The 21,493-nt window shown below is 44.4% G+C and overlaps 1 protein-coding gene across 1 annotated transcript in view; it reads left to right on the plus strand.

Annotated features, from left to right (window-relative positions):
* The window catches only part of DGKZ (diacylglycerol kinase zeta), a 226,978-nt gene that overhangs the window by 127,920 nt on the left and 77,565 nt on the right, over nt 1-21,493 (plus strand). Inside the window, 8 exon segments of the mRNA XM_030200852.1 lie at nt 1,048-1,104; nt 14,463-14,531; nt 15,289-15,360; nt 16,513-16,629; nt 17,726-17,797; nt 18,159-18,254; nt 18,499-18,581; nt 20,978-21,038. Of these exon segments, the coding sequence (XP_030056712.1) occupies nt 1,048-1,104; nt 14,463-14,531; nt 15,289-15,360; nt 16,513-16,629; nt 17,726-17,797; nt 18,159-18,254; nt 18,499-18,581; nt 20,978-21,038 (627 nt within the window).

The raw sequence follows: 21,493 nt of genomic DNA on the forward strand, positions 1-21,493 counted from the left end.
AGCATTTCATTGACAGTCTAAGGGTGGGGTTGGGTAGGAGGTATGCATGGGAACATCAAAGCATTTCAGAGATAGTCTAACAGGATGGGGGTGGATAGGTGAGAGGAGGGTGATAAACATAGCAATACAACTTTATGGTTTATAATGGGCTAGAAAACCCAGATCTTTGTTAAGTCCTGTCTGTTGGGTGTCAAAATATTCAATCATTCTGACTTCAAAGGTCTTACGTTCCTTAGACTGTCAATGAAATGCTTGGATGTTTTACTTATATATACTGTCATCTACCACATTTGCTTATTTCCGATCTGACGAAGAAGGGCAACCTTCGAAAGCTAATCAAGAAATGTATTAAGTTATGTCCAATAAAAAAGGTATCATCTTATTTTCTTTTCCATGTTTTATTTTGTTTGATTTCTATTGATTACCTTTAAAAGTGGACTAACACAGCTACCACACCTCTCTACTTAAAATAAGGAAAAAATCCTTGAGTAGTTGTGAATGAAAGTAGGAGGAAATGAAATTATTAGTTTCCAATAATTCCAAATGGTGGGTGTGACAATGTACCTTTGAGATGGGAAGGAGTGTTCACGTTTGTACTTTCAGAGATGCAGAAGATGTTGGACCGGGGCACCAAAACCTGGCCTGGTGACCCTCATAGCTAGTTGAGTTTTAGGATATCCACTATGAGTATGCATTAGATAAATTTCCATATACTCAGTCTCCAGCGTGTAATGGCTTATTTCATGTAGAATCTTGGCGACGCCCCTTATGGAAACCTTGTGTTAGACCAGATTCCCAGGAACAGAGAGTTTTTCCTGCTGTAAGCTGATGTATGATGAGGTGGTGAGGGTGCTGGATGCTGCTACGATACGTCATCCCAATTTAGAACCCACTTCCACCTCTGCCCTGGCCCAAGAACTTAGGGTCTCCACTGTAGGCCCAGTATGAAAACCAGGACTTGGATGTTTCTATGTAAACTTCAGTATATCCCTGGGTAAGGAACCCTTTTCACGTACATCTGACCCCCTTTGTGGTTTTGCTTTACAGATTAACTTCCGGTGCAAACCTTCATTCCGAGAGTCCGGATCCCGCAACATTCGGGAGGTGAGAGCCCTGATTGGGTACTTGGTCCCTGTTTCTGCTGATGTGGATGGCAAGAAGAACCTTCCTTAAATGAGTTTGCGACAGAAACCATTTCACTGCTGTGGTTTTTCTCCTCTTGGTCCTGTTTGGATGGAGGATGATGTCTGTAGGATGCAGATGTTGAGTTCCCTCGTATCTCTCTTTTCCTTTCCTGGAACCTCTCCTTGTTGCCATCCACAAGCTAATTCTGTAAAGTAGGCATTAACCAATTAGAAGATTAACATATGTATGACCATTTCTGGGAAAAGGTGACTAAAATCACCAGAAACAAAAAATGAGGTTTTAATGAATTCTGTTAGAGCAAACAATTTGTAATACAGCAATACAAACCCTGTCCTTTCATTTGAAAAAAATTAAAAAGTTAACAGAACTTCAAAGATGTAACCTTTTTAGACTGCTTATGGACCCATGACATGAAAAATCGGACATTCTCAACATTTTGGATCCAATACTTTAGTCACCTTTTCCCGGTGTGTATGCATATACACACGTACATGACTATTTTGTTGCTACACTCATATCTTCAATGGCATATATAACTTACAAAATACCATCCCCACCCCCATATTCAAAACTATTTAACTGGCTAGGAACAGCTCCTGGCCGGTTAAATAGCGTTTAAGTGCCTAACTGAGAATATTCAGCGAGAGATAACTGGTTATCTCCTGCTGAATATCTTGGTCAGTGGCTAGCCGCTAACTGTCTATATCGCGCAACATAGACAATTGTGCGCAGATATTCAGTGCCAAACCGGCTGTTGAGTGGTCAAAATAAGCTACTTAAATAGCGGGCCTATCTTTGACTGCTATAAAGTTAACCAGTTAGTGCTGCATATTGGCATAGCCAGTAAACATTTTAGCAACCAAATTAAACCTTGGATATTCAACACCGGTCGCAGAAACAGCCCAGTATTGAATACCCGGTTTAACGCAGTGCTGGATAGCAAACGCGCTGCCCACAACCCACGGAATATCAGGCCCTGTAAGTTTATGCGTCTATCCCCAGAAATTTGGTGCAAGCATTTACACCAGCTCCAGTGCATTTATCCCCCGTTACATGAGTATTCTATAAAGACGCTGTCACAGAACGCCTAGCACCCACCTGGGGTTAGCCCCATGGCCACCTGGAGGGTCTATCCCCAGCACAGCTCAGGTCTGCCTGTACTTGCTGCTTGTGCTCTACGCTAGCACCCTTCTCACACCGACTGGGTCCCAACTGCCTCTGGGCGAGTCTCCTGCTTTCAAATTATCCCCTGTGATTGCTAGGTTATTGGGGCTACTCTCCCAGTGGTCCCACAGTTCCTAGAAAGCACTCGCAGACCCAACACACAAATCACCAGGATTCTTAGTCCAGACAAGCGGAGTCAATAAACTAAAAAGGGTTTATTGTCATAAAAAATATTGAACAGTGAACTATAAAAACAGATTGAAAATAACAGGTAACTGAATAAGGATCAATTGGGTCATTCCATGCCAAGTGGTCTAAACCTTCCCACCATCATGTCTCCAATTTTGTTCAAATTTTATCTGTTGCACGAGTCAGGTGTTAAACGAAGTTTCCCAAAATTTGAGGTCTCTAACTGCAATAGTTGCAGATCTAGACCCCCTTTTCTGAAAGGTTGTCAGTACATGAGCGCGCGACATTTACCAAAATGCCATTTTTGGGATCTTATAAAATCCAAACACATTTATAAGAATGGCTAAAAAAATTCAAATCCTGTACAGTTTTTGATGCTAATTCTGATGAAATACATTTTAACATTATGGATGCAAAATCCAGTCAAACAAGTTGACTCAAAGTGTGCATCAAAATTGGTTGCGACTCATCGGAACTTATTTGGACCAATATTCAGACTGCAACAACTTCCATGCAAACAAAGATACGGACTTGAAATTTTGAACAAGCATTATGCTTGTGCTGGACATAATACTGCCAGATTTGCAACTAACCAGCATCTATAACCGCCCTGCAGGATCTCTTCAAAGTTGGCACTGTCAGCGCAAATGGTAAAATGTACCAAAGTTCAAAGCCAGCTATTAAAAAAGACTCTGCCTGTCAGGTTTTCAAGGCAGAAACTAGGTTCATGAGCCCTTGGGCCACTGCCGTGGAGCAGCAGTGGCAGGCAAAACCACCGCACACCAGAGACAAGGCAGAACTCTGACAGGAACAGCTAGACTTCACCTGCACTTGACCGCCGTTCCTCAGGAGTTGAGCCCCTGGGTGCAGGCGGCTGGCAGGATTTACCAGACAGGGCAGGAACTGGATACCAACTAGGCTGAACAGGGACTAAGGGTCAGAGGGGAAAGGAATATACATAGGCAGCAAGGCAGGAAACAGGGCTAGGACTCATAGACAGACAATACTACACAAAGCAGGAAATGGACAAGCTAAAGGACAGGAACTGAAAGCTGACAAGCAGCCACTGAAACAGGGTACAAACACTGACAGAAAAGAGGACTGAAAGCTGCAGAGCAGCCACTAAGCCAGAACACAGACAGAAAAGAGTCAGGACTGAAAGCTGCCACGCAGCCACTAAGAAAGAGACAGAAACTAGACCAGGGATTCAGACCAGAAACAAGACTAGGAAATAACTAATAAACCTAAGCTAAACTACACACAGACTAACTAGAACCGGACAAGAAACACAAACAAGAAACCAGACTAGGCAGAAGTGCAACAAAGCACCAACAAACCAGGGACCTTAGACGATGCAAAAGCAAACACAGAAGTTTCCAGGTGATTAATAAAGCCATCAGCTGCTGAAGTTCAGCTGCAGGAATCACAAGGCAGCTACGGATGCTGTTCAGGCACAAACGGAGAAGCAAGTCTGGCAGCCCGGAAGATCTGGACCGGACTGGGCTGAAGTCTGGAACGGGTGACAGCCCATAGCAGCCACCGGTTCTGGCCACCAGAGGGCGAGGTGAGCACAAACAAGGAAACATTCACATACGTGACACTGCCTGAATCAGCTTGTGAACAGTATCATCTGAAAGAGAAAATTGTGCTCTACAACACTGATATATTTTTGTTTTGCAATGCCACCATTAAGTAGCCATTTACTCAGGTCAAAGTATGTTATATTTTGTGTGCGCGATGTATTGCGTTGGTCCATGATGGCTGAGCCATTACTGATTATCACATTGAAACCAGCATCCCCATCGCCATAGGGGCCACGCCCGATAGCTATGCAGTAACAGCCACGGGTGGGTATCTTTACTGCAGGATCCCAAGCTATGCAGTAACAGCCACAGGTGGGTATCTTTACTGCAGGATCCCAAGCCTGATTGTGGGTTTCTTTACTGTAGGGATCCCAAGCCTGATTGTGTGTTTCTTTACTGCAGGTTCCCAAGCCTGCCTTCTTCAGTTACTTCACTGCAGGTTCCCAAGCCTGCCTTCTTCAGTTACTTCACTGCAGGTTCCCAAGCCTGCCTTCTTCAGTTACTTCATCATTCTGATAGCATCATTGATCTGCAAGAGAACGGTTTCAGGGAAACTATATTGCCGACCAGATGATGTCACTGATGGAGCTGGAATAACAGCAATGATAAGTTGTTCTGGGATCCAGCAAGTATCACGTCTTACCGGACAATAAAATGAACTAGCGGGACCATGAGGATGCATAAAGCTTACGAAAGCATCTTTCTGTTCAACTGACGTTTCACAAACGTTTCCAATCCACCATAACAGCACACAATAAACGATTGGACAATCAACAAATAGAATACGAATGAATAAATAATTATATCGATACTTTTAAGTGACTATTAAGACTCAATTTCCTAGAAACGAAGAAAAATTAGCGCATCAAGCGTACTAAATATAACATACTTTGACCTGAGTAAATGGCTACTTAATGGTGGCATTGCAAAACAAAAGCATATCAGTGTTGTAGAGCACAATTTTCTCTTTCAGATGATACTGTTCACAAGCTGATTCAGGCAGACTCTTTTAATAATTGGCTTTGAACTTTGGTAAATTTTACCATTTGCACTGACAGTGCCAACTTTGAAGAGATCCTGCAGGACGGTTATAGATGCTGGTTAGTTGCAAATCTGGCAGTATTAGGTCCAGCACAAGCATAATGCTTGTTCAAAATTTCAAGTCTGTATCTTTGCATGGAAGCTGTTGCGGTATGAATATTGGTCCAAATATGTTCCGATGAGTCGCGACCAATTTTGATGCACACTTTGAGTCAACTTGTTTGACTGGATTTTGCATCCATAATGTTAAAATGTATTTCAGCGCAATTAGCATCAAAAACTGTACAGGATTTGAATTTTTTAGCCATTCTTATAAATGTGTTTGGATTTTATTAGACCCCAAAAATGGCATTTTGGTAAATGTCGAGCGCTCATGGACTGACAACCTTTCAGAAAAGGGGATCTAGATCTGCAACTATTGCAGTTAGAGACCTCAAATTTTGGGAAACTTCATTTAACACCTGACTCGCGCAACAGATAAAATTTGAACGAAATTGGAGAACATGATGGTGGGAACATTTTTAAATTTTAGACCACTTGGCATGGAATGACCCAATTATAAAACTATCTAAACATTTTATCACTGCCTAGATAGTGCCTGGAAAGTACAGGAAATATAGCTGCTCACAGGTTACAGAATATAACTGTTCACAGGGTCTCAGTAAAGAGGTCTTTCTCTCTCTACTTCTATACTGAGACTGGAGAAACATCTAGTATTTCCAGACTGAATTTGAACTCCTGGACCAATCAGAGCCCAGAACAACATTTTTTTAAAAAGTAGCTGGCCACAAAACTGCAGGTTACTTTCTCTTTGTATTAAACTAAAGAAGGAACAGTCATTTCTCTGAAACAGCTTTAAACATAAAACATGTACCACCTGCTGGCCAAACTAGAGAAATTCACTTCATGTGATTTGCTATGTTAATATATTATGAAATACTCTTATAATTCACATGCTGGAAAATTCACCATTTCTCCACAGACACCTTTACAGCAGGGGTTCTCAACCCAGTCCTCAGGACACATCCAGCCAGTCAGGTTTTCAGGATATCTACAATGAACATATATGAGTTAAATTTGCATGCTTTGCCTTTCTTATATGTGAATCTGTCTCATGCATTATAATTGGGAATGCCCTGAAAACCAGAGGTGGCTGCTCCCACTTGTTTAAGGCCATGCACATGTGGTACTTCACGAGCATGGCACTATGTCCTCTCTGCTCATTTTGTGACTCTGTAATCTGACATCTATGATTCTGCCCCCCCCCCCCCCCCCCCCCCCACCAATCTTGCCTCTGAGTACCAGAATTTTGAATGTGGCCCTGGACATGCCTGCACGTATGTCGCATAAAAGTAGCCATTGTGGTTTCTGAGGATCTATATTATTTTGAGTATATGTCCCCGGGCAATTTTATAAACAGTTAAGCATGTAAACTACATGCTTCAGTGGCTTATAGTATTATCCCCATAATGTTAACATATTTCACCTGCTTTTTTTTTTTTTTGAATTTTCTCTTGTTTTATTTTTCTTTGCTTTCATTCTCCTTCCCAATTGGCCCTGTTCTTCATTGTAGTCTGTTTACATCAGGAGACTTTCTAGCATGCCAGCTTCTGTCTAGAGAGTAGGGCTAATCGCATGACCTCTGCTGCTCTGAATAAAGCCAAGGTATCACCTCAATTGATTATCGCACTGCCTTAGCCCCTGGTACATCCATCGCCTATCATTTCTTCTTGTGACGCTATCACTGTGCAAGGCTGTGATCTGTCCCTTCAGCCTCTGGTATGGACCCTGCCTGAAGGCCTTGGCCTGGCCCATCCAGCCGTTGGTATTGACCCTGCCTTGGACCCTTGGCCTAGCCCCTTCAGCCTCTGGTCCTATCATTGCCCCATCCCTGTTTTGTCACTATTGCCATCTATCCTCTATCCCCTCACCTCTTGTTTCCATTTTCCAGCATGGGTTAATGTGCTGAGCATCATTGTTGTATGATCTGTGTGGAACAGTCCCATTCACAGGGACAATGGCAGACAGATCAGAGCTCTGCCTTGTTTGACTTATTCAGGGATGATGGTGCCCTTGTGTGTAGATGAGAAATTGACGGAAATGTTTTTCCCTACCAGACCCAATCTAGGGGTCACAGTGATATTCCTCTAATGAAGGAACATAGAGCATAAACTGAACCTTCCTCCACAGCAGTTCAGAAATCTCAGTAATAATCATACAACCAAGGACAGGAACCCCAAACCCCAGTTCCCTCCAGAGCCAGTGCAGAGACAGTTATATTTTTCTGGCTGAGGATTACAGCCTCCTGAACAAGCACAAGAATCATAGTAATTTTTCTCCTGCTGAGGAACACTGACCACAAACCACAGCTTCCCTCAGGGCCAGCTCAGGAATCCTAGTGACAGTCACTAAGCCAAGGGACAGAGGCCACAAAAACCACAGGGGAAGACAGATCAACCGAACAGCACAACAGGAATGAACCTGGGCACATCAACTAGGCCTGTTAGTTTATCTGTTATCGTGGTCTGTTTCTACTTCTTCTGTAGCCTGACCAGGGATTGTGGTGATATATCCTTGGCCAAGAAATATAAATCACGTACTATAGCTTCCTTCAGGACAAGCCTAAAGATCATAGTGACATTCCTCCAGCTGAGAAACATGGACCACAAACCACAGCTTCCTCCAGCGTCAGCTCAGGGATCACAGTGTATCTTTCTGGCTGAGGAGCATGGACCTCAAACCACAGCTTCCTCCACAGCATTCTATTAAGTAGCGTCCCACTATTTCACAACCTGTGGGATACTTGTGTCTATCATCCAGCAGGTGGAGATAGGTCTCAGCTCAGTTTTCAGTTCCCTATCTCTCTTGACATCCAGTCCAGCTCCTCAGTATTTTCTGTCTCCAGCAGGTGGATGGGCACACTTTTTATCATGTGGTTCTGAGTGATTTGCTCCTGGTCCAGTTGGTCAACTGGTCCCCAGTTTAGTTTTATGGATGGCTTGAGTCTGCAGTCATATCTGAAGGTCTTCAGGTTCTCCTGTCTGTGGTGTCCCGTGAAAGTACTTCTTTCCCTCTCTTCACCTCTCCCTTGTTTCCTGTAGAGCTATCCTTTTTCAGCACAACAACCTTAAAAAAGAGAGAGAAAGAAAGAAAGAGGTTTACTGGAGAGCATGGGACAGAATATCAGTCCTGAGCCTTTCTCATCTGTGGTAAGATTTGTGGAGACTGAGCATGGGGGAAGCATCCAGCAGTGGTAAGTCCAACTAAAGTTTGACTCAAAACCACTTGGAGGGCTGCAAGCTCTACTTGGTGCAGGGATCCTAACTCACCATTTGGGACATGTTGTGCTGCGCTTGGCAATTCCCTCAGAGGCAGTTAAGTGATGTTTTCACTGTGGGATCCACCAGCCGGCGTTGGGGCATGGCAGAGCATGCAAGCTGGGAATCCTTCAGGATGCAGAGGAAACAGTCAGCGACAGCACATCTTTGGATTTGATGCAGCATCTGAATATGCTGGGGTCTTCGGGCTCTCCGGCAGGGCCGGTGTGCAGTTTGATGCAGGAGAATGGGAGAACAGGCACCATTTTGTCAGTGCCCACTGGTAGTGAGAAGCAGCCTCTGTCTGATCAAGCACAGAACACAGCCACCATTTTACAGCCTCAGAGTCTGACAGAACATTCGGCATTGGGATCTTTGTTTTCTCCGGAGTTTATATTGTTTTTACACCAGGCCTATTTACTGAAGCAGGGATAGTCAGAGTTGCTGCACGGCGCATGAGTTTCTCGCCACACTGCCCCTCAGGTTCCTAAGAGATCTTGTTTAGACCCCCAGGAGTGGGCAGATGAGGGCTATCTCTGCTCCTCCCTCCTTATCTGATGTGGCCATAGTCTATTGAGAGGAGCCATTGTTGAAGGAGCCGTTAGAGGAGGGAGAGCTACCTCCTGATGAGGGGTATGATCTGAAAGTACTGAAGTTTCATAAAGAGGAGCTCGTACTCTTAGTTCTGAGGCACTGGTAGTGCTTTCCATTGAGGAGCCTTCTGTTTCGGTGTCAGGAGTTCCATCTGTATCGATCATGAGGGGGTTTCTAAGGCCTTCCCAATGCATCCAGACATTCAGAACCTGATTACAGCAGACTGGGTCTTACAGGACACGGGGCTGAGAGTGGAAAGAGCCATAGCTCACCTCTACCTTTTAGTTCCGGAGGAGAAAGATAAATTGCAGTTTCCCAGGGTAGGCTCCCTGGTTACGGCAGTGACCACCTTTCCGGTGGAAGGGGGGCATTGCCCTCAAAGACCTTCAGGATAGGAAGCTAGAAGGCTCACTGAACCAAGCCTTTGAAGTGGCCTCTTTGGGCCTTCAAACGACAGTGTACAGCTCGTTCATAACAAGAGCATGCCTGAAGTGGCATCTGAAGTCGGCAACACAAGGCAAGCACCATAATGCCCAGCTAGAAGTGGGATTGGTATACTTCACAGATGCTATTTATGAAATGTTACGGGTTGTGGCCTGCAGTATGTCTTTGATGTTAAGGTACATCAGCAACTCTAGTTGTGGCATTGGGCAGCGGATGCAGCATCAAAGTCATGTCTAGTTAAACTGCCCTTTCAGGGTAAATGCCTATTTGGAGAAGATCTCAGTAACTTGGTGAAAGAACTGGGGGAAACTTAAGCGACACTCATTGCTGGGGAATAAGCTGAAAACCTTTGGTTGTCCATTTTCTTTGTTTTTGGCCCATATGGCCTTCCAGGTCATAACTCAAACTTCCACATCTTCTATCCAAACTCTGACATGTGGTGTACCCAAGGATTGATTCTTTCGCCCTTACTTTTTAATCTATTTCTGAGTCCTTTAGCTGCCCTTGTACAATCCACTTGTATCTCTGCTTATTTTTATGCTGATATTCTTCTTATTTATCCTACTTCTCTTCATGCATTTTCAGTTACCCTCCTTCAGCAGTGCCTCGAGTTAGTTTCCACTTGGTTAATTGATCAAAAGTTAGTTTTGAATAAAGAAAAAAAGTGTTTCTTGTTGGTTTTCAGATACCTGTTCTCCGTCATCTGCCCCAGTAACCCTCTTTGGCATCTCTATCACTTCTGTAACACGCTTTTGGTATTTAGGCATTATTCTGAATTCAGCATTGACATTTTTACCTCAGGTTTCACACTTGACCAAAATTAGGTGTGTTTTTTTTTTTAGTCGTCTGCCAGCTACGGGCAATACATCATTACTTTAATCATAATACCTTTCATGCACTGATTCTCTGTTTATGACATCATCTATGCCAGTCTTCCCCATTCTTCTTTAAAGAAACTTCAGTCACTATGGAATACAACAGTTTGTCATCTTTGCCATGCTCGTCATAGCAACCATATTACTCCACTTTTGAAGGCCCATCATTGGCTACCGGTTAATCATCGTATCACTCATAAAGTAGCAAGTCTCACATTTAAAGCATTCCGGATAGATACCCCTGTTTATTTATCTTGTTTTACCATTCCATATTCAGCGGTTCGGCTTTTGCGATCAATAGATGACTACCATTTGGTTCTCACTGGTCCCAGATCTGCTGAACTTGAATCTACTAGACTCTGTGCTTTCTTTTTCTTGCACCTTTTGTTTGAAATGGGCTTCCCTCATCACTTTGTAGTAACACTTCTTTCAAAAAGTTTAAAAGTGAATTAAAAGCTTGGGTCTTTTCTCAGTCCTATGAGGATGGTACGCTAAGGTCATAATTGCAGTCCGACTCCTCCTTTATGTGCTGTGGCGCAACGTCTCCCTCTGTGTGGGTAGCCGGGGTGCCAATCTGCCCTTGATAATCCCAAGTCACGACTCCACTCCGTCTTTTCTATGTGGCCTTTCTTTAATATCTTGAAATCATGTCCATGAACAACACAAATCTCTGACACTTACTTCCAGGATCAGTCTTTTCAAGGCCCCGAACACTTAACCTTTAACTTCATATAGGCCGTGCCTAGGGGACCTCCCAGCAGAAGGTGCTCGGTACTGCCTTCTTGCCTTATCTGTTCTTGAACCTCTATCTCCCTCCCCAATGATTAATGCAGTCTTTTGAAGAAAATTCCCTCACAAGAACAAAGCGTGCTCCTATATTGATCCAAAGTTCTTTTTTTTTTTTGTTACATTTGTACCCCGCGCTTTCCCACTCATGACAGGCTCAATGCGGCTTACATGGGGCAATGGAGGGTTAAGTGACGTGGGACAAAAAAGTGAGGAAAACGAATGAGGATACCAAAAAAATGCTTTATTATATAAAAAATGACCCGACACGGCCGTGTTTCGGCCCAAAGGCCTGCCTCAGGGGTCTTGAACAACCTATACAGAACATTGTTTTATTTTCAATGTTCTGTATAGGTTGTTCAAGACCCCTGAGGCAGGCCTTTGGGCCGAAACACGGCCATGTTGGGTCGTTTTTTATATAATAAAGCATTTTTTGGTATCCTCATTCGTTTTCCTCACTTTTTTGTCCCATATCTCACAGTATCGTGAGGGTTTTCACCTCCTTTTTTTTGTTGGGGTTAAGTGACTTGCCCAGAGTAAAGTTCATACTGGAATAAAGTTCCTTTATATATGACAGCTCCTCTGTTTTCAGCTCAAGCCCTTTGTTCCTTCACCTCCTTGTATGTTTAGAGGTTGAAGGTACCCCCTCCCGTTTCCATACTAGCAGCAAACACCTGGTATCTGCTCACTTGGGTCAGGCTTGAGCACTTTATCCAGTTTCTCTTACCCTTCCTGTAACAAGCTTCAGTCCTTGCGATGAGCCCTGAGCCATTTTAAACACTTCAGACTCCAGGGCTCTTTTCTGAGAATCTTACTTCCACAGCTGTACCAGGTTAGAGAGCACTCTTGCTAAAAATCCTTTCAGCTTATCCCCTTTACCTTGGCCAGGGCTGAAACATCCATAGGCTCCGGTTCAGCAGCTGCTCTCCCCTAGGAGACCTAATCTAAAGGCTGCCATTCCATGGGTTCCTTCCTTTGTATCTCTCCCAGCTGCTTCGAATCCTCCTGATTGGACTCCCCGAGCAAGTCATGACCCCCCTCTCTAGGAGCTTGGGAATTGTAGTACGTACTACCCTCCTTACCGGGGTCAGCTGTTCTAGCCTGGGACAGCTGGGAGTTGTAGTCCTCTTGGTTCTCAGGGGAATAGAAAGGCCTACCCTCTCGGACAGGGGTGCGTAACCTTCCCCGGGGAAGCTGGGATTTGTAGTCTCCTGAGTTCTCAGGAGACTGCCCTTCTGAGGTCTTTGCCTAAAGGTTTTCTTGCCAGTTCTGCTGGACTTTTTACAACTGCTTTGACCCTTCTTCCCCTGCCCTTTTTCTTATTTGCTGTGTGATTGGTGTACTCTCCTATTGATATTGCAGTTCCTTTCTTCTCTTATTGTTTTTATATTTTAGTTTGTACACCGCTTTGCTCTGCTCGCCAGTCAGACCAGTATAGTAAGTATAATAAAATATAAACCTGATTTCGAGACGGCAGATGATACCGGCCTGGTGGTCAGCAGTATGGTCAGAAGTCCCGCTTTCAGGCACACTGGTCTTCCTTTCTTGCAGACAGGAAGTCCTCCTCTTGGTCAGCTAGAGTGCCTGATGCTTTCAGAGCTTCACAGTGATGTGAGGCTGATCCACTCTTCTATTCTTCCTGTGGGAGGATGTCTTCAGGAGTTGTGGCTTTAGCCTGTTTGAGTCTTGCGGGGAGCAAGACATTTGTGGTCCCCCTCTCATTCACCATGTCCAGAGTGGAACCTTAATTTAGTCCTACGGGCTCCTCAGAAGCCTCCTTTGAGCCATTCCGGAGTGTCTCCTTGAAAGATCTTATGCTAAAGACAGCATTCTTGGTGGCTGTTGCAGCACATAGGGTTTCAGAGCTTCAGTCTGTCTTGTTGGAATCCCTTTCTTCGCTTTTCAGAGTTGGTGGTCTCCCTGTCACAGTTCCTTCCTTTCTTCCAAAAGTGATATCAGTATTTCATCTCGTCAGTCTATGGAGCGTCCTTTCTTTTGCAGAGATGATGAAGAGGCTCAGTATTCTTTTTTGAAGCTTCTTCATGTGTTCTCATTAGACATCTGGAAATCATGAATGAGTTTTGCAAATCAGACAGATTGTGCTTTTTGGTGAACAGAGGCTTGGCCTCATGGTTTCCAAGCCCACAATTGCTAGATGGTTGAAGGAAACTATTGCATCAACCTATTTGCTTGAGGGGAAGCAGGCTCCTAAGGCCTTGCGGGCTCATTCTACGAGGCGTACAGCAACACCCTGGGTGGAGACTACCTTACTGTCTCACCAGATATTTGCAAAGCGGCGACGTCTACGCTGCATACCTTTGCCATGCAGTATAGGATGGATGTTGTGGCACACTCAGAAGCCAGTTTTGGAGCTTCAGTCCTCGGGGCGGTGGCGCCAGAATCCCACCCACTTCAGGGATTGTTTTTGAACATCCCACAGGTTCTGGAATAGTGAGAAGCTACATAATGGAAGGAGAAATTAGGCCCACCCAAGGTTTCTGAGATGTTTAGTGGATGCTAAGTAATGGATCAGATGATGACTGTCACCTTGCATGGTGCTTCCTGCATATCTCTTGTTCTGTACAAATTGTCCAGAGATGAAAGAGGTCCACACATGTTTGCTTGTCTGGTTAGCGTTAGGTTAGCAAGTTGTTTAAGGTAGTTGAGTTTATCCTGAGTTTATCCTTACTGCTTGTCTATGTAAATACTGAGGAACTGGACTAGATGCCAAGAAAGAGATGTCTCAGCTCAGTTTTCAATTCTCTTTCTCCATCTGCTGGTTGATTGACACAACTATCCCACAGGTTCTGGAATAGTGGGAAGGACTAATGGAAAGAAAATTATCAGGTAAAACCTAATTTTTTTCTTAAGGACAAAATGGTAGTTTTGTGGCCAGTCTATGAATTGCATTGATGTTCTTCCAGCTAAGGAAAGTGGATCATAAATTCCAGTTCCCTCTGGTGATGTGTAGGCGTCTGAGCGATGTGTTCGTAGTGCTCCTAGTCCTGGTCAGCCTGATGGGCAGGACCTGGAATCCAAGCCCATATCATTATTCAATTATCATGTAATCTTTGGTTGTGATAGTTTTTACAGGATCAACAAAAAAGATTATCTATACTTGAGCTTTCCTGGCCGCCTCTCCAGAAGGCCATTATGTTGAAAATGGTCTTGAATAGCTAAGAAGAGGTGAACTTTTCTTGAGGTATTCATGTCACAGGGTGTTCTCCATTCAAGCTGGGTTATTCACTCCATTACGATTGCCTTAATTTTTCCTTTAAAATGGCAAGAGAAAATAAAGTCAACATCTGTATTTGTCTCTTTAGCCAACGTTCGTCCGACATCACTGGGTTCACCGAAGGCGGCAAGATGGGAAATGCCGGCAATGTGGAAAGGTAAGACAATGTGGAATTTCCTCTTCACATATTGAGGACCAGACTTACAACTCTGCTAGGATTTTCCAAATCACCTCTTCCATATCTCAGTCTTCTCAATTTTTGAGTTTCAATACAGACTCCACGCCCAAGTGTCCCATAAATGTGCAAGAGTGGAGACATAGTGTAATGGTTGGAGCGGTGGCCTGTGAACCAGGGGAGCCTGGGTTCAAATCCCACTGGTGCTCCTCGTGATTTTGAACAAGTCACTAAACCCTCAATTGCATGAGGTACAAGCTTAGATTATAAACCCTCTGGGGACAGTGAAATACCTACAGTACCTGAATATAGCTTACATTAGCTACTAGTACTGAAAAAGTCAGAAGCTAAATCAAAATTCAGAATAAGCAGGCATCTCTCTTCCCAGCTTCATCCCTGGCCCTCATCTCTGCCCTCTTCTGCCACCCCTGTCACACAGCCAAATTTCAATCCATGCATCTACTTAGTCCTGGGTACCAAGCCTCATGCTTGCACACAGACACCTATTTTTGTCCCTTGTTTGTATGTATGTACAGTTCATGTAGTCCCATACTTCCATTCTCAGAGTTTTATGAGGGAGGCCCCTGAAGGCACCAACCTCTCTAACACTTTCTTCTGCCTGTACAGAGCGCTGTCAGGTTAGGTTATCTTTATTTAGTATACTGCCCTTCACTGGCATGAAGACAGGTGGATGGCTTTCAAAATCATTGGCTTTCCTGAGATATCCTCCTTTTTGTAGGGTTTCCAGCAGAAGTTTGCATTCCATAGCAAGGAGATCGTCGCCATCAGTTGTTCCTGGTGTAAGCAAGCGGTAAGTGGGGCTTTGAGCTTTCTCCTGCTCTCTCTCTCTCATTATATGGAGGGCAGTCTCTAAAAAGGCCTTTACTGGGCAAAAAAGCTGCCCAAAAATCACCACCCTGTACATGGGTAAAAGCATGACTGTCTACCTGTGATGCGTGTAGTTTGGCATTTTCAAAATTATACACTGCATTTTTCGAGGGCAAAGTATTCACAAAAAAAGCAACACTAATCTCGGTGAGAGCCATTTCCCTAGACCATTTTCCAATGGAAACGAACATGACTATCGTCTCTTTAAGAACTGGTAAATGAAGCTACTACCCACATAGCTCTGCAAATTGCCCACCATCACTATCTACCTTCACAGCAAGCTGTGAGCCCTGTTACTGTTACATACAAGGACCCTATGGGGGAGGGGGGCAGCCCGAGCTCCTACACACAGCATGGTAGTACAAATCTGCACAAGGGCTCAAGTCCCAGCTCTTTCCCCCAGCCAGAACTTCCACTTCCTAGGAATTGTATCAATGTATGGAAATGATGCTGAGCTCACATTCAGGGCCTATGGTTGTAAAGTTGTATAGAAAGCCAGGTCTACAGTACATGGACCCCGGCCCAGATAACTGCTGCAGTGACCCAACAGTATATTTTCAGGAAGAGGGTGGAAATAAAATTATGAAAAACATCTCTGGGTAGTCCCAGTTAAAGTTCCTGGTGCCAGATCCCATCCTGGTCCCGACTGATTGAATAAAAGCATAGAGAGAAAAAGAGCAGACGAGAGAACTGCCAGGACAAACGAGAATCAGCACAAATGATAAAACTTCATCCTGAGTATTGAGTGCGGTTCTGGAGATGTTATCGCCAGAAAGATATAAACATCGTAGAAGCGGTTCAAGGAAAGCAGTGTTACTCGTAAACCTGGTGAGGTGAGATCCGTTAGTTTTAGTATTCCCAGATTTACCTTCTTCCGTCTCTCTTCCATTCCAAAAGGTTTTGTTTCTGAGTAGCTACTCTGTATAACCTGGAAATTTGCGATAAGTAGCTCTGCTGTATCTAGTTGCCTTACTGGGTCTCATGTGTTTGTATCATTTGACATCATGAAATTTGAAGTTACAGAATTCACTCTTATTCCCTCTCCCTCTCTTTCCTCCTACGCCCTCCCCCTCAGTACCACAATAAAATTGCCTGTTTCATGCTACATCAGATTGAAGACCCCTGCTCACTTGGGGCTCATGCTGCAGTCATTGTCCCACCTACCTGGATCATCCGAGCTCGACGCCCCCAGGTGAGTATGTGCATAAGAGAAAACAAAGTGATGGTCATCAGTGCAGGAAATGTGTCACAATGAGACTACAGGGCCACTACCTGAGGAGTTGGTGGATCAGTGCTTGATAAGTGCAATGTGTGTGATGTTTGTCAGACTTTGAAAAGATTTGGCTTCATATAAAGTTGTGTTTGTTGAAATAGATCAGTGCACTGTGTTGTGATATTCTCTCTTGATTGATCTTTTTGCTCTTTATTCTTGTATCAATCCTTTGTCTTGTCTCTGTTGTCCTTCTTTCTTTGCTCCTTCTCTTTCCTGTTTGTAGTCTTGCAATTTTTCTCTGTATCTTTTTGTTTTTTCTTTCTTTCTATGTTTTTCATGGTTTGTCTCAACACAGAAGAACAAAGAAACCTCCGTACCGGTCAATGCAAGCAGGCAAACACAGCGAAGGTGACACAAAACATGATGTAGAAAAAACGTCCAACGGACTCAAGGAGTTCACATCAGAAGTTGTATTCAAAAATATACACAATGGACTTGACACGAATCATGTTTCGGCTGCGAGGCCTGCCCCAGGAGTCCCTGTATAGTGCACAAATTGAACTTCTCTGCGTGTTATAGCGTCTGAAAGAAATGACCTAGTTCTGGTGTAATGAACACTGGAGTGCACACTTCTAAATAGGAGCAGAATGTAGCAGACACTGTTGCGTTCACTTCAATATAGAAGTGCGTGCAACAGTGTCTGCTACATTCTGCTACTATTTAGAAGTGTGCGCTCCGGTGTTTGTTACACCAGGTACTAGGTCATTGCTTTCAGATGCTAAAGCACGTAGAGAAGTTCAATTTGTTCACTATACAGGGACTGTTGAGGCAGGCCCTCACAGCCAAAACACGATTCGTGTCGAGTCCATTGCTTATATTTTTGAATAAAACTTCTGATGTGAACTCCTTGAGTCCGTTGGACGTTTTTTTCTACATCATCTTTTGTGTCACCTTTGCTATGTTTGCCTGTCTCTTGTCTCAGTATTTCTTTGTCTTGGTTTCTACTATCTGTCGTTTTCTTTCGAAGTGCAGGTTTCTGTAAAGTTTCTGTGTTATTTTTTCTTTCCTCTGTTAGAATTCACTGAAGTCCAGTAAGAAGAAAAAGAGAGCATCCTTTAAGAGGAGATCCAGTAAAAAGGGGACAGAGGTAGGAATGGGGAAAGGGGAGAAAGATGATGGAGACAGGGTCTTGACAGAAGTTTAGGAGGGTTACCCCAAAACCTGCCATTAGGCTGCTCCATCTTCAGCTTTGCTCAGGGCCCACATCTCCCTAATGCCAGTCTTGGAGGGAGGAAAAGAGGGGATAGAGGACTGGGGGGTGGGGGCGGGAAGGAGAAAGGTAGGAGAGGGCAACAGGAAAATGTAGAAGAGTCTAGAAGCCTGTTTTATGAAAATTATATAATTTGACATTTTCTAGTTTCAGTAAGGGGGTGTATTTTAACATACTAGAACCTCTGGAAGAATTCTCACTAATGAAAGCTGCTACATCTCTTTCTTGCTTATTTTAGGAAGGACGATGGAAGCCCTTTATTGTAAAACCCTCACCATCTGCGCACATGAAACCAGTCCTAGTGTTTGTGAATCCCAAAAGTGGGGGGAACCAGGTGAGCTGTTTTCACCAGTATGTGAATTTCCCAGCTGTACATGTCCACTTTGGAGTTGGGTTTTTTTTTCTCCTTTCTCCTGTGCCGCCTCTCCACAGTCTGTTCTCATCAAAAATACTCTTCCAGCCTTTCTTGGTTTGTTGCTGTCTGTCTTCCCTCGTCCCCCTTACCCACAGGCCTTTGCTCAGTCCGCAGCCCATGCTTGGGCTCTGAATTACTTGATGAAGCTCCTTTCTCTCTCCAGGGCGCAAAAATTATCCAGTCCTTCATGTGGTACCTTAATCCACGCCAAGTCTTTGACCTCAGCCAAGGTGGTCCCAAGGAGGCGTGAGTATTTTTCTTACCTAGACCAACTGCTAATTCCCCAAAACCCTACTGTAGTCTGCTAGAAACCCAAAATGCATTCCAGTGCAATACTTCTAACTGCTATCTCCCATTGCATCTTAACCCGTTTTTATTCAGTGTTCCAAATTTGTTTTAGAAATGTAGGGTGAAAATTAAGATTTGAGCAAAAATGGGTTAAACCAGGCCACGGACTGACCTCTGAAGTGCAGCAGCACCCTCAAAATTGTGTTTTGGTAATGAATTATTACCAAAATATCCAAAAAGAAAAATTGACTATCTCTTTTTTTTTTTTTTTTTTTTTTTTGAAGGCTTCTTCTGTATACTCCCACTGGGATGATCTAAGCCAGTGGAGGCTGCTGTTGTACTGATCAGAACTTCCTCTCCCCTCCTGTGATGGTAACAAATGGTGGGGATAGGAATGATCACACTCTGCAGATGCTTTTAGTGTGCATGTTTTCCACAAATGCTCAGAGAAGCTACCCTTTAGGGTTTTCATTTTGAAAATTTAGCAACAGTAAAATGTGCATGTTTAAAAGCATGCAGGCTGCCGAGAGGGGCAAAATCACACGTGTCCATTTGGAAATCTAATGTACATTTGCTGTTTCCTTTTCCCATCCTAAATATATCCAAGAAACTTCTCTTTAACCCAGTGGCGTAGCCAGACAGCCAGTTTTGGGTGGGCCTGAGCCCAAAGTGGGTGGGCACAAAATTTTATCTGCTCCGCCCTCCCTCCCTCCCTCCCTCCACCACTATACCCACCATTTCTCCCTCCTCTCCACCCCTATGCCTACCATTTCTCCCCCTCCCCACCTATCCCCTCTGTATGCAGCATGTGTCCCTCCCCTCCACCTCATACACAGCCAAGACTTCTCCCTTCCTCACCCCTCCACCCTTTTGCTGCATCTCCCTCACCCACCAATCAAGCCTCATCTTTCCATCTTCCCTCCCCCCCCTGTGCAGCATCTTTCTTTCCATCTTCCCTTCCCCCTGTGCAGCTGCTGTGTCCCCCCCCCCCCCCCCCCCCCCCCCCGTGCAGCTGCAGCATCTCACCCTCCTTGCAGGCCCGCCCAGCAGCAAAGTTCCTGACGGCGATTCCAGTCGCAGCGATTTCCACACGTTGCCTGCCAGCTGCCGCTCAACAATCTCCTCGCGCTACTAAGCGCTAACCCGGAAGTCTCTCCTGCAGAGGAGAGACTTCCGGGTTAGCGCTTAGTAGCGCAAGGAGATTGAGCGGCAGCCAGCACTGGCAGGCAGCGTGTGGGAATCGCTGCGACTGGAATCGCCGTCAGGAACTTTGCTGCTGGGCAGGCCTGACCCGAAATTGGGTGGGCCCAGGCCCACCCCGGCCCGCCCGTGGCTACGCCCCTGCTTTAACCTTGCTTAAAGTGCGCACAATGTAGAAGCTGGGCCTACTTTTCACCACACCTGAAGGGAGCGCTTTTTAATTAGGACATTCTAACCAGGTACACGCCTCTAAAAATATGAACTGCTGTTGAGCGGACTTGGAGATTATAAGAATAGAATTGTCCAGGATAAAAAATTGTCTTAACTTTTCCTTCAAAGTGTAAGAACCTAAGAATCTGAATGCATTAGTGCAAAAGGAAAGAAGTGGCTTTAAGAATAATAAAGGGCAGAATAAATGTACTCACTCTGCTGCTCCCCAGTATCTCTCCACACTCGTCCTTCCATACACCCCTTCCCGTGCACTCCGCTCTATGAATAAATCCTTCTTATCTGTTCCCTTCTCCACTACTGCCAACTCCAGACTTCGCGCCTTCTGTCTCGCTGCACCCTATGCCTGGAATAAACTTCCTGAGCCCCTACGTCTTTCCCCATCCTTGACCACCTTTAAATCTAGACTGAAAGCCCACCTCTTTAACATTGCTTTTGACTCGTAACCACTTGCCTCCACCTACCCTTCTCTCCTCCTTCCTGTACACATTAATTGATTTGATTTGCTTACTTTATTTTTTGTCTATTAGATTGTAAGCTCTTTGAGCAGGGACTGTCTTTCTTCTATGTTTGTGCAGAGCTGCGAACGCCTAGTAGCGCTATAGAAATGATAAATAGTAGTAGGCAGAAAAAAGTGCATAGAGATTTTACAGAAGGAGGAGATTGTGCAATGAGGCAACTGCCATTTAGACATCCAAGTAACATTTAGCATGATTTCAGCCACATATCCATTTTTAACTTGGACCACTAATGTGCCATCCTAAACATCCATTTAAGTTAGGATATCTGTGCTTCAGGTTTTCAGCCAACAATTTATGTGGTTAAATCCAAAGCTAACTGCATAAACCCTTTGAATATCGATCTGTAGGTGTCATTATATTGATTTCAGGCCCCCTAGGACTGATCTGCTTTTCTTCCCTCCGTAGGCTGGAGATGTATCGGAAAGTTCCAACGTTGCGAATCTTGGCATGTGGGGGAGACGGTACGGTAAGTAAATGGGTTTGTTATATTGTCTCACCCCATTTTACCACCCTATTGCTTCTGCTTAATTGCTCTCGCCCAGATGTGTGTTCTGCAGTTCATAGCTTGTACCTTTACAAATCTGTGATGCGTTATGCGGGTATATTTTCAGCAAGGTGTGTTGAACCACAGATTGAGTGGAGAGTCTCGCTGTGTGATGCAATCCATCCATCCTAGCAAGAAGTTGTGTATTGTTGACCCAGAAAAAGGGAAGATTGGTTCGAGCCCAATATTCAGCCCATGGCAATCAGCAGTTTTTAACCTGCTGACATTCGCAGGCTGAATTAAAGCCTGAATATTCAGTGCCAGGCCATGTCCGGGCTCCGGCATTGAGTATTTGAGTCAGTGTGATCACCGGAAGTTAACCAGTCACCAGCTAATATTCAGAGCAGTGGCCGGTTAGCTTGGCAGATAGGACAGCC

The sequence above is a fragment of the Microcaecilia unicolor genome, chromosome 4, assembly GCF_901765095.1.
Source record: "Microcaecilia unicolor chromosome 4, aMicUni1.1, whole genome shotgun sequence".
In the NCBI taxonomy this organism is placed as follows: Eukaryota; Metazoa; Chordata; class Amphibia; order Gymnophiona; family Siphonopidae; genus Microcaecilia; species Microcaecilia unicolor.